We start from the raw sequence: 12,029 nt of genomic DNA, 5'->3' as shown, positions 1-12,029 counted from the left end.
TTTGCTATTCCAGTTACTGTAACTGTCCTGTGATGGTAGGAACAGGTTAAAGTGGTTGTATCCCATTAAGTACTGGCCAACATGGACTGCTTACCCAAACTCACAAGTGACCAGAGCCAGTCGGTATGTCATACAGACGTGATACCCTATGGTGCTATGAGCCAAGTTTTACAACCCTGTAATATCATTACAAAGTGATATTCATACATTTGATTCAATGCATGATCGCTTTGGTTTTGTGGACGTGACGTGACTTAGATGGCCTTCCTTACCGATGTGAGACTGCTGTTTTGACACAGCATCTGGGTACAAATGTGAAGCTTGTTTAGGTGCTCTGTTGTCTTGACAGCACGCAGATACTTGGCATGTAAGCTCCTCATGTTCTTTAGCTTGCATGCCATTCTGGTTGCTATCTCCTGGGGCAGCACCAGTAGAGGAACTTTTAGTTTGGTAGTGTTTGACTGAGAACTGCTCAAAATTTGAGGGCTGAATGCCCCCAGAAGCAACATTTGTTGATAATCCATCTGACGCCTGAGAGTGCCACGTGCGACTGGATTGAGCATTTTGCTGCTGGAACCTTGCAGTCTTATCCATGATTCCCATAAATGGGGTGTTGCGAGGTCTGTGTTCAGCAGTAGCACCCTGAATCTGATTCATGTTGTTCTCCTTGAGTCGAACATCTGGGCCTAGCCCCTTAATACTCTCTGAAAAACTACTGGCTGAAGTTAAGCTGCTGGTTGAGCTAGCAAGAATCATACTGCTGGATGGAGAATTAGAAGAGACACCACTGGCTGCAGGGCTTTGCTGCCTTGCTTCACTGAAATTCATTTGAGCAGGGGCTGTTAACCTGTCAGCGGTTTTAGACTTACTTCCAAAAGAATGAGAAGGGAGATTCTCACTATGCTGTGAATGGGGACACTGGCTGGACGTAAACTTCTCATTGTACAGTTCGGAACTAGGACCTGTGGAGCCACTGCCGGACGATAATGTGCTTGTCCCATCAAAATGCTGAATTTTAGAGTGCCGGACTGGCAAGGGACTTTGGGGAAGTTGCTGAAAAGATGATTGTGTCTTGGTATTACATGGACTGCTTCCCATTTTTGATCCAGGCTGGACAGAGCTCAGGTGCTGATTAGTTTTTACAATCTGTGCCTGCTTTGTTGGCTGCATGATCAAGCCTGGCTCTCTCAGATACTTATTGCCCGTTCTGCTTTGAGGGGACACAGATCTAGCTTTCTGCTGAGCACTTTCTTGTAGGGTCCTGCTGTACGAGGAAGCAGCTAAGGAACGTTGCAGCCTTTGTGGAGAGGGAACAGATTCATCAGAGTGTGGCAGTACTTCCTCCCTGTCCTGAAGGTTAAAGTTATCATTCACACCTTGTATAATGCCCTCCTCCTCATTATCAGAGTTGCTAATTTGCTGGAGTAGCTGTGGCAACTGATGCTTCTGTTGCTGTGTTCTCTGGAACTGTTTGCACTCCTCTTCTACTCGAGCCAGGAGACGTTTTATCTCTTGATTGCTAGGACACAGCTGTGTGGCTTCACGTAAGTCAGCAAGAGCAGCAAGTAGTTTTCTGGGGGGCGGGGGGGGGGGAAGAGAGCAAACAATAAAAACCTGGGGCAAATCTGAGTCTCAGCATTGCCTACTACTAACCCACCTCTGCCACCTTCTAAGAAATACTCTGATTTGTCGTCATCTGCTGCAGGTGGTGACAATGTAAGAATTGGATATTCTCCAACCCAGGAAATTCTTTCCTACCATGAAAGTGCAGACCCAGCCCTAAACCCTTCCCCTTGCATCATGACAGCTTTTTCAGGAGGGCAGCAGAGGTCTGCTGGTAACACTAGGAACTGAAGCTTTGTCTCATAAGCCCTTTACTGTTATCTTCAGAGTAGGTAACTTGCTGAACTCTGCTTCATGACCATTTCTAGTTCTGCTTAGAAAAGACATGGCAAATCAAAAAGGCACCTCTCCCTGTACTTCAACTATACCACTATAGTTTGGTATTTTTCCAGTTTAAATAATGGTTCCTCCTCTCTCCCCTTGTTTTTATCTTGAACTACTAATGATTCAACATATCCTGTCACATAAAAGCATCCAGTTATTCTTGGTAATAAATAATGCAGCACTGGAGTTTGGTGGCACACTGCTGACAACATTCTGCTGAGTCACATGGAGTAGCAGTCCTGTTCACTCTTACACTTGAAACATGCAAATTTGTTACTTTCTGGACTGCCTAATAATTACCTAAATGAGTATTCAATAGTGCTTTTTGGGTTCGGTTGGCTTTAAGTGATATAGAAACCCAATACAGATGGAGAGTGCACAAGGAACTTACTTAAACTTTTCCTCTGCAAATTCCAAATAGAACTAGTGGAAAAGAAAAAGTTACTGGATGTGTTGGGAAGTTAAAAAAAAAAAAAATCGGTGCAGACAGGTGCACAGAATCAAACCGTACCTGCTGTTCCTCTTGGCTCTTGCTCTAGCATAATAGGCTTCGTAAGATTTGGGTTTCAGATCCAATGCTTTGGTAGCAAACTCTTCAGCCATACCAAAGTCCTAATAATTTAAACAAATGTACTCATTATACATTGACAATAGAAGAAAGCTGCATGCTCTTTATTCACAGTACCCCCTCAAAAGTGCAGATAGATAGCTTATGCAGTGTAGAAAGTCACCTTTATCAGTTAGCAAGAGCAGATACTTTCTGAAAGATGGAGAACAGACCTCATCTGGCTAACCTTGTCTCATGCCTAAGGGAAGCTGACTCCAAGGTAGCTAAAAGGCAATGTTAATATGGGTTGAAAGTAACCATATCTTCTCTAAAGATGTTAAAATGCTAGAAGAGTCTGTGTGTTTAGCAGGATAAATGACCACCTCAGACGATAGGAAGGCTTTAGAATGTTTTTTGAAAAAAGGCCAGTTAAAAACTTAGGAATTTAGAGAAAACCAAGAAACATCAGGAAATGGACTGGACTAGTCCAGAGCTTTCTTTGATAAAGTACATGAAAATTTTAGCGAAGAATTGCACTAGATGTAACATATTTGGCCTTCATTTAACAAGAACACAGAATAAGAGTTTAGTAAATTGTTGGTTAAACCAAGGACTGGAATTAACAAAGCAGGACTGAAATGGGAGTGGGGAAGATGAAGGCAGAAGTCTAATTTTCATAACAGCCCATGCACAGCACAGGGCATTCACGATACTGAATTATATCGAGCATGATGATAGAGGAGGTTGGAAAGCATTAACACCCAAAAAACCATTCTGAGATATCACGCAAAAGCAAAGCAATGTGATGAACTTGAGCTTTAGATGTAAGGTGATGCACTTCAGGATTAGCAAAATGCAAATCAGAGTTTATCGGTGAGATACGATAAGAAACACACATGCACACACACACATGCACTAGTTGGTCACAGAGCCACTTTCTGCTGTTAGTTTGATGCAACTGAAAAAGCCAATCTCATCTAGGAAGGCATCAGGAGAGGTAGTTCTAGCACAGAAAGGAAAGCATTAGTACTGCTTCTGCAAAGCAGTGGCACAACTGCCTGTGTGAAGTCCTGGAGACCTATGCTTAGAAATTCTTCAAACTGGAGCAGATGTCAAGAACAACTTGGATGATTAGGGAATTAAGAAGTCTCCGTTTGAAAAGAAGGAACAATGTAAGGTGTATCCAGAAGAATCAGAAGTTTTTGTTCTGGATTCAGGTTCTTACCAGCCATCTGATGCACCAGTGAAGGTACAAAAAAACAACCAGCACATACAATACAGCTGTAGTAGTAGGTTATGCTGTATGGTAACAAAGGGTAGTAGTGGTGGCATTTTCCATTTAGCATTTTAAAAGTACAAAAACCATCCAGCAGTTCATCATTCCAAAATAAGTGGATTACATAAGAACAGCTGTAATATATCCCCCACAGCAACATGCCCTCATCTTATGAACTGCCCCCATTTGCTGACACAAGAAGGCCCAATATCAGGATACAGGATTCTAAAATAGCAAAAAAATATGTCCAAGTACAAACTCAGTAACACAGCAGAACAGAAGTCTAAGATTCTCAAAGCCAGAAAGGCAACAGATTAACAGCACAAGCTTACATTTGTTTTTCGGCGACATCGTGATAAATTTAGGTATAATGAAACTCTCAGCTCATTGAATGCTTTCATTTCTTCTCCAAATCCTTCCCTCGGAAACTTCCTCAAGGCATACTGATAGCGCTGCGCTGCTTCCTTCATCTTACCTTTCTACAAATTTGGAGAACAAGAGGCTTTTACAAACTCCATACTGCAATACTGTTGCAAAAAAGCCCATTTATATTTGACATCTACCAACAGGCGCTCTTCAGGAAGAAAATGGAGAGACAGATTTTTTACAAAATAAATATACAAAGCATGAATTACACTTACACACAGGCACAATGAGAGAACTTGCGCCTTAACTAGAGTTTGCGTTTGTTTCTAAACTCACACCTTTAATGGTATTTCACCAGGATAATGTTTGCTACTTGTACCAGAAAAATTCATGCACATACAATTAATATATGACACAAATCGTTCGTTCTTTCTTTCTTTCAGCAGAGCAGTCAAATATCTGAAGATGTAGTTGATTAAAAGTCTAAGGCCTAGCTGCTTCTCGCAGAGCGTCTCCTTAGCCAGGAACGGTGGTACTGCAGAATAAGCTCTGGCGATGGAGGGGGCTGGGTGGGAGAGGGAGTCAGCACATCGTTCAGACGTGGAGTCCAGCTGCTGCCAGATCCACTCCCGTGTCTCAGCCATGACCAGCTGGGTGCCCGAGTGTATGAATTTAAAGTAGCCAAAGGTCACTCTCCTCCTGCTTAAGAGAGGCTCAATCAGAGCGCTGACCTGTCCCTCGGGACTACCTGAATGATCTACTGTTGCACTGGAAATACTCAGACTCTCCAAGAGATGCCTGGAGAACATCTCCATAATAAACTGAAGATCTGAGACAGTTTAGCTAAAAACACGGAAACCCTCCCGGTATGATAAGAAAAGCAGATCTTTTAATCGACAGATGAAGAAATTTTTCTCTTTGCGGATATTACAAGTTAATCTATTTTCATAAACATTGGGTGTTTTTTGTTATTTTATTCACCGAAACCCTCAAAGTGGTCAAAATTTACTGTTGAAACTGGCAAGGAAAATATTATTTTATTTAGCTGGAGAGCTGAAAAGTAGTTATCGCATACTGCGAGCAGACTCAAATACGTGTTACTCTGCAAAATAACTATCCGTTTAAAATACTCTGGCAAATAAAGAAAGTATATTGGAAAAAGTTTAACAAGCTAAATGACATACCATAGCTTTAGTGAGTCCATTCAAATTACTACCATAAAATTAAGCACTCTAAAAATAGATACCAGGAGGGAATTCAACCTCATGTAACAAAACGTAAAAGATGCGAGTACCGAGTCCTGCCACGTTACTCTGTGGTCTCAGAGTCTAGGCAGGGTTCAACCTGTGGAGCAGCTTCAGGCAGAAACTGAAGAAAATTAATTGGTGCTGGTGACACGGTGGCACCTTCTTGCTGAGCAGCCAGCGAGTGACATTCAGCACACCACTAGAGAAGTGTGACACAGGAGAGGCTTCCCAGGGATGACAGAACTGCCTTTGTAGCATAAAACCTGTAATCCTTCAGGTTGAAAAATGTCCCATGCTTAAAGGTACCTGCTTGGATATAAAGCTCTTGACCCATTTCAGGATCAATAAACTTGATAAATTATCCAGATGTATTCATAAGACTCCTATACAGAACTTGGGAGAATCTCAGCAGGTCCACCCCGATTCATGACGGCAAAGTCTCAAGGGTCTCTCTTCGGTACTACGCAAAGCCATTTAATATAAAACAAAAATCAGAGATAAGGGGGCAGGTATTTGAGGGCCCTTATGAAAAAACCCTACAGATTTCAAGTCTTGTCGCTAGAACAGACTTTGAATGATATAAGCCTTTCAGCACTGTGTTGCACTAGTGAAATAACACAGGTGTACCGCACAGTTTACAAACATAATTCCAGTCTCTCTCCTGAGCAATAAATTACCACTAGTAAAAAGAATGTATCATGAGAGCTGTCACTTTGCTCATTATGTATTTAAACAGCACACAAAAGAACATTATCCTGAAGAAAAGGATATTCCTGTCATGTAATTCAACAAGGTACTTTGAAACCAGCACCTTAAGATTCTCAGTTGCTTTTAAGAAGCAACTGACTGCTACAGATGTTCACAGAGCAACTTGCTCAACAGAAAGAAAATGTACTTAATATTTATTTATTTTACACAGGAATTTTCAATGATTCTTTTCCAGGGTTCTCCAGGTTTCTTGGTCTCATTCCCAACATAAGGGGATGTGCAAGCACACATCTTGTTTGAACGGAAAAGGAGGTATAAAGAACTTTAATGTACCTTCAGACAGAAGTCCAATTATAATGTTCTGCTACCAGAAAAAAATAAAAATCTACCTACTTTGTACAGTATATTTCCTTCTTCCATCAGTTTCTGCAGCAGAATAAGGAGAATATCGGGTTTTGAGGTGGCCATTGCCCATGCTGCATTTCCTGCAAGTTAAATTTTAAGGATCTCTGACAAAAGGGAAGAAAATGTGTTTCTGATACCTATTCACACTAGAAAGCCTAATCCTATTTCAGCAGATATTCCACCTGCATGGAACTACTACTACTATTACTATGTGCACATGCATTATAAATACATATATATCCACACCTGCCCCCTGCTGCCCCACATAGATGGCAGCCAGATATTAAATGGTCCAATTCCTTTTACCCCCAGCCTAAAGCCAGTATAAGACAGTATGAAAGCCCTGGTAAAGTTCAGGTGTAAGTAAGGATCTGTATTTGATCGTACTTACTACCCAAATAATAATGAACGATGACTTAAAGGTACTACAGATTCAGCAATTATCATGTACACAGCTGCACCGTCTACTTGCCTAGTGACAATACATGATTTGGACATATACTTTTTGCCCACCCTTTGCAAAAATGGATGATTCTATAATTTATTAAAATAATGTAAAATTTCTTAATCTAAATTGTTAATAGTGTCAGAATTAAGTATCACTAATAGCGTAATCATAATTTTCTTGTTTAAGTATATCATGATAGAGTAACCACATGAAGACTGACTCTTCCAGACCTCCTCATCAGCATACATCAAAGAAAGGAATAGAATAAAATTACTTGCATTTCCTCACTTTTGAAGTGAGTCTTGAGTGACTGCCTTGAAAAGTAAGAGACTGATTTCTCTTGAGCAGGCATCTGCAAACCATTCCACCTGCAAAAATCTAGTGTGTATTTCAATATTTATTTCATCTACTTTACAGGAAGGACAGTAATTCTAGCAGAGTAGATACTCCGTTGTTTCTCTTGAGTATAGAATAGTTTTACAAACCTAGTTTAGCTCCTTTTCTCAGCAGCATAACCACTACCGACGTATTACGACATCCGATAGCTCTGTCCAGGGGCCGCATGCCACTGTGGTCAACATGCTCAATCATTGCTCCTTTCTCTACTAAATACTGCACCTGCGAAAAGAAACAAGACAAGCCTCATAACATTATTTTTGGTAGAAGGGGCAGAACAGTGAAATACTTAAGCTACCACCTAATCTTCCTTGAAGTATACTGAGTATATGCTCCAGCGTATGCTAAAGCAATTTTAAATCCATTGAACTGAACCCACTAAACAGAACACAACACGGGAGTACTATCAAACTGCGCCAAAGACCTGCAACTTAGGGAACTGAAAAACAACAACACCCAAATTCCTGGAAGTACCTGTGTCAGAAAAACCCTAAGACCAACACATTATGCTTTTTCCCTCCTTTGCTCACGTTCTGCGTGCCAACACAGCAACTCGAGCATACGGGCAGTAAGCTCAGGTGAAAAGAGAGTAGTGGCGTAGGCCCTGTGGTTTCAGCTTCAAGTACACTGTAACACGACAACAAGAAGCACGAAGTGCAGGACCAGAATGTGCTCCTACTACAGGACACGGTGCTATACAACAAACAGAAAACACCCAGGCTGCTGTCATGTAACATGAGATATTTAAAACATTCTAGTTAACAGTGTACATACAAGTTACGGTGCTGAGGGGCCACTTCTCGCTCTATACGAAGAAAAACGCATTTGTAATTTTATTTGTTTCTTATCCATTTACTATGACAGTCTAACGCTGCAGCCGGACATATATGCAGCAAATGTAAAATGCAGCAAGGGCGAATAAGAAAGTTTAAGAAAGCAAAATAAGCTGATGTCAGACACCATCAGCTTCCACCAAGCATTCACCAGGTATCCGGAGCAACAGAGTAATTGCCCATCAGCAATACTAATTAAAAGTGCAATATACAGGAAATGACAGTGATAGCAGGTTTGAAGCAAGCAATAGTTCTTACACATAACCACTGCTTCTCAAATGCAACTGGCAGTAATCTAGCAGGGAAAAAGGTATTAAAAATCCTTCCCACTGACAGGCCCCCAAGACCCAAAGCTCCTGGCCTGCCGAGTGATCTCTTAATTAGTACGATTCCACCTTTGCCTGTTGCCCAGGCACAAAGGTAAGGCTCTTCAGCCACACGAACCACCGATGTGGCGAGTCTATCAAGGGAACTGGCAGTCTGTACTATTCCAATGCAATACCCTACAGTAAAAGTATGTAAAGGAGTCTCAATATCCCTCATTCCCAAGCAGGAAAGAAGTGCCTCTTCAGGTACCCAGTTTTACATGGAAACAGTTGCAGTGGCAGGAATAGCTCCATGATGTGGCTTCTGAAACCTCTTAAAGCTAGTACAGAATCTAAGGGCTTATTTACAATTTCAAAGTAATTCTGACTAAGAGTGAATGGGACTTAAAGTGCTATAGCAAGTTACACTGTATGGCAGCACTTCTATTCAAGAACTGCCGTTTTGAAACCAGATGTTGTATATGCAAACTCTAGAAATAAAGATGCTAGCGAGTTTGAGAGGCTGCTTTCTGTCTAGTTCCCTGGTGAACTCTTGGATCTGTTTATAGTGCGTGCAGACTTGACCATGGCCTTTCCATGCAGTTTGCAGAAATTGCATTCCTATCTGGTCAGGCTTCTGAATTGTGCTTAATTAGCAAGTTTTGAAGCATGAGAACAAGAATATACAATCATGTAAAAGATCTGTGATTTTAAAGATACAGAGGATTCTAAATCACAGACTTCAAACTTAGTGTATACTTTTTGATCTCAGTTAGAGGTATGCTCTACTTCAGATTCAGAAAAACTTCACCTAAAAAGCCTTAAATTCTTGCATTGCAACATGTATAATAGAGGAAGAAGGTAGTAAGTGAGAAAGGTACAGGACTGAAAAAGGAATTGCAGTTGTTGTCCTGTTTCTGAAATGACCTGTGGAACAAACTGAGAAAAACTGAATTTACGCCTCAAGTGTTGTACTTCCACATCTATAGACTGGATAGTAACACTGAGATGTGCTCAGTGTCATCTTTGCAAGACGAAAAGCGTAAGGACTTCTAACAGTTCTCTCCCTGTCATGCAAAGCATGTAAAATACCTATCAAAGACAGGTAATGCTGCCTTATAATAGAGAAGCAAAACCTTTCTGCATTTCATCTATTCTGCCACTAATATTCTTCTTTCTACATCTCTTACGTGGGGTCTCTGTTCCACTAAGACACTCAACTGACTGGGACCCTGTCAGGTTTCCTTGATGGCTTTGCAGAGGCTGAAAAAAGATATTTTCCTCTCATATCCCACAGGCACTTTTTTTTTTTTTTTTTTTGTAATTCCAGATCATCCAACACAGAAATTGTAAATGCTACTTCTTATTGAAATTTAAAAAACCCACGATGTAGTACAACAGCACACTGTAAAACATAACGGCATAACGCTGACTTTATCACAAGCTACCTCGGTACCAAAACGTTATCTAGAAAATGCTTTTCTGAGTAAATGCTTGCACTGAGGTCAAGATCAGTGTAAGCATCTTAGCTACTTCCTCAAATTTCCCTTCTGTTTTGTTTGTCAATACTTTTTCTAAATTTTGTTTTGTGTTATGAAAATTCAACACATGCTTATTTTTTCTACTGTTAGTTCTACTTACAATATCAGCATCTCCATAAAAAGCTGCCAGGTCTAGGGGTGTTCGTCCATTTTTGTCTGTCTGATCAGTTGTTGCGCCTTTCTCAACCAAATACTGAACCACTTCCCTGTGGCCTTTTAGACATGCCCAGCTCAAAGCTGTCAGTCCTTCTTTGTCCAGAGAGGAAATAGCTGCACCTATAAAGCGAGAATTAACTTTCTTGTGAAGATGTCCTGTTTAATAGGCAAAAATTATTTAACTCGCACAGATGCAGTCTCTGGTACAGCTGTGCAGCCCTGAACCGCTATTTTCTACCTTCAGAAAGCAGAAATTCCACAGTGCTCAAATGTCCTTCACAAGAAGCCACCATAAGTGGAGTTCGGCCTTGCTTGTCGCTTAAGTTCACGTCAGACCCATGCTCCACTAGAAGCTTAGCAATCTGAAATAGAAAACAGCAATTTAAAAATAAATTGGCAGATTTAAATTTTAGCCATAATTTAATAATTTAGTCTTTTTAAAGAAGAGGACTAAGGTGTTGTTTATAGCAGTCATTGAGAATTCCTGCGTAACCCAAGTCTTAACTGTTCGCAGTTCAGGGCCTGACTCTAAGGTTCTCTCTCCATTAATACAGAGGCAGTATAAAGGATCTGAAATTGCCTCTGTTCTTGGTCCAGGAAATAACATATTTTAACTCCCATGTATTATTTTTGGTATACTATAACGAAGGCTGTCACGCAGCCGACGTACTTTTGATTCCTTCGTATCACTTTAAATAACTTCACAAGTCACCTTCCGAACACATCCCTTTGAAGGTGACGCAAACGCACACTGGGAAGTTTAGGCTCATTTATGACAGCGCTCGAGGCGGAAGGCACGAAGCAGCGCTTCCCACAGGCAGCGCAGCGACCCGCAGAGACGCGCCAGACCTGCCAGTGCCCCTGCCGCACGGCGCAGAGCAGCGGGGGCGCCCCCCTCCTGTTGGCTCTCGTCACGGCCGCGCCTCGCTCCAGGAGCAACTCGCAGACTTCCAGCTTTCCTCTTCCTGCAGCGGCTGTCAGGGCTGAAGAAAGCATTTTCATCAGCACAACCTCTTAGCTCTTTCACCGCAGCTTTTGACGCGTGAACGTTATGTGAGCGGTACCGAAGCCCCAATTTTTTCAACTCGGCTGCTCCGTAAGGTTTTTCACAACTGTTTTCAGACTCAAAAGAACCGGTCAGAATTGGGTTAAGTCAGTAAGCCACAGACATTCTCTGGTAAATAAAAAGATGATCCTCAAAGGTAACAACTCTATCATGTACGTAGCTTGTAGGTTGAAAGGGATCTTTATGGAAATTCTGGATAAGCCCCCACCAGCCTGAGGCAGTTCTAGTGCCTTTTTCATTAATTTTTTTCATGACAAGAAAGCTTCATCTCTTTCTGTCAGGCCTTCCCAAAGGTGAAGATGACAAGAGTTCTGGGATTCAGCAAAGGGACTGTAACTCAAATTTCAGGAAGTACTGTTTACTCGATCCCTAGCAGGGATGTATTACCAAACATCAGATATTTAGATCTCGGCAGAAAGTTTGGGCCTTGGAGCCTCGGACAATTTAGCTTCATTCGGCACCAGTTAAAACTGTTTCCCTGTTTTTCATTGTGAAAAACAGGGCAGGTTATCAATCAATAGTTCTAATTCCTGTGTGTAAACCATTGCTCCAGACCTCAAAGGATTACTGTACGTCTTGCAGCACACAAGAGACATCAACGTTCTAACTCACCCTACAAATCTTTTTTGAACTGAACAGTGTATGCCGTCAAGAGCGAGCGCTCTTGACCTCTATCTAAAATGCAGTAACCTTACACCTTTTAGAAAGCTCGGTTCGACTCGCAGAAGAGACCTTTCCGGCGCTGGCTGCAGACACCGGAGCGGGGCGGCCGCGTGCGCACCCGCGCG

At 41.6% G+C, this 12,029-nt stretch overlaps 1 protein-coding gene across 1 annotated transcript; it reads right to left on the bottom strand.

Annotated features, from left to right (window-relative positions):
* Positions 1-201: 201 nt before the first annotated feature.
* Positions 202-11,158, bottom strand: LOC104621842 (protein TANC1-like; the record flags this gene model as incomplete). The annotated part of the gene is made up of 8 exons (XM_010288449.1): positions 202-1,573; positions 2,459-2,559; positions 4,103-4,249; positions 6,485-6,576; positions 7,430-7,562; positions 10,120-10,295; positions 10,414-10,537; positions 11,025-11,158. Coding segments are annotated over 8 exons (2,279 nt in total), but the record flags the coding sequence as incomplete, so codon positions are not given.
* Between the last annotated feature and the right edge of the window lie 871 nt (positions 11,159-12,029).

This window comes from Phaethon lepturus, unplaced genomic scaffold (genome assembly GCF_000687285.1).
Source record: "Phaethon lepturus isolate BGI_N335 unplaced genomic scaffold, ASM68728v1 scaffold1726, whole genome shotgun sequence".
In the NCBI taxonomy this organism is placed as follows: domain Eukaryota; kingdom Metazoa; phylum Chordata; class Aves; order Phaethontiformes; family Phaethontidae; genus Phaethon; species Phaethon lepturus.
The sequence above is the reverse complement of the archived record's forward strand: the minus strand, read 5'-3'. Positions and strand labels throughout refer to the sequence as shown.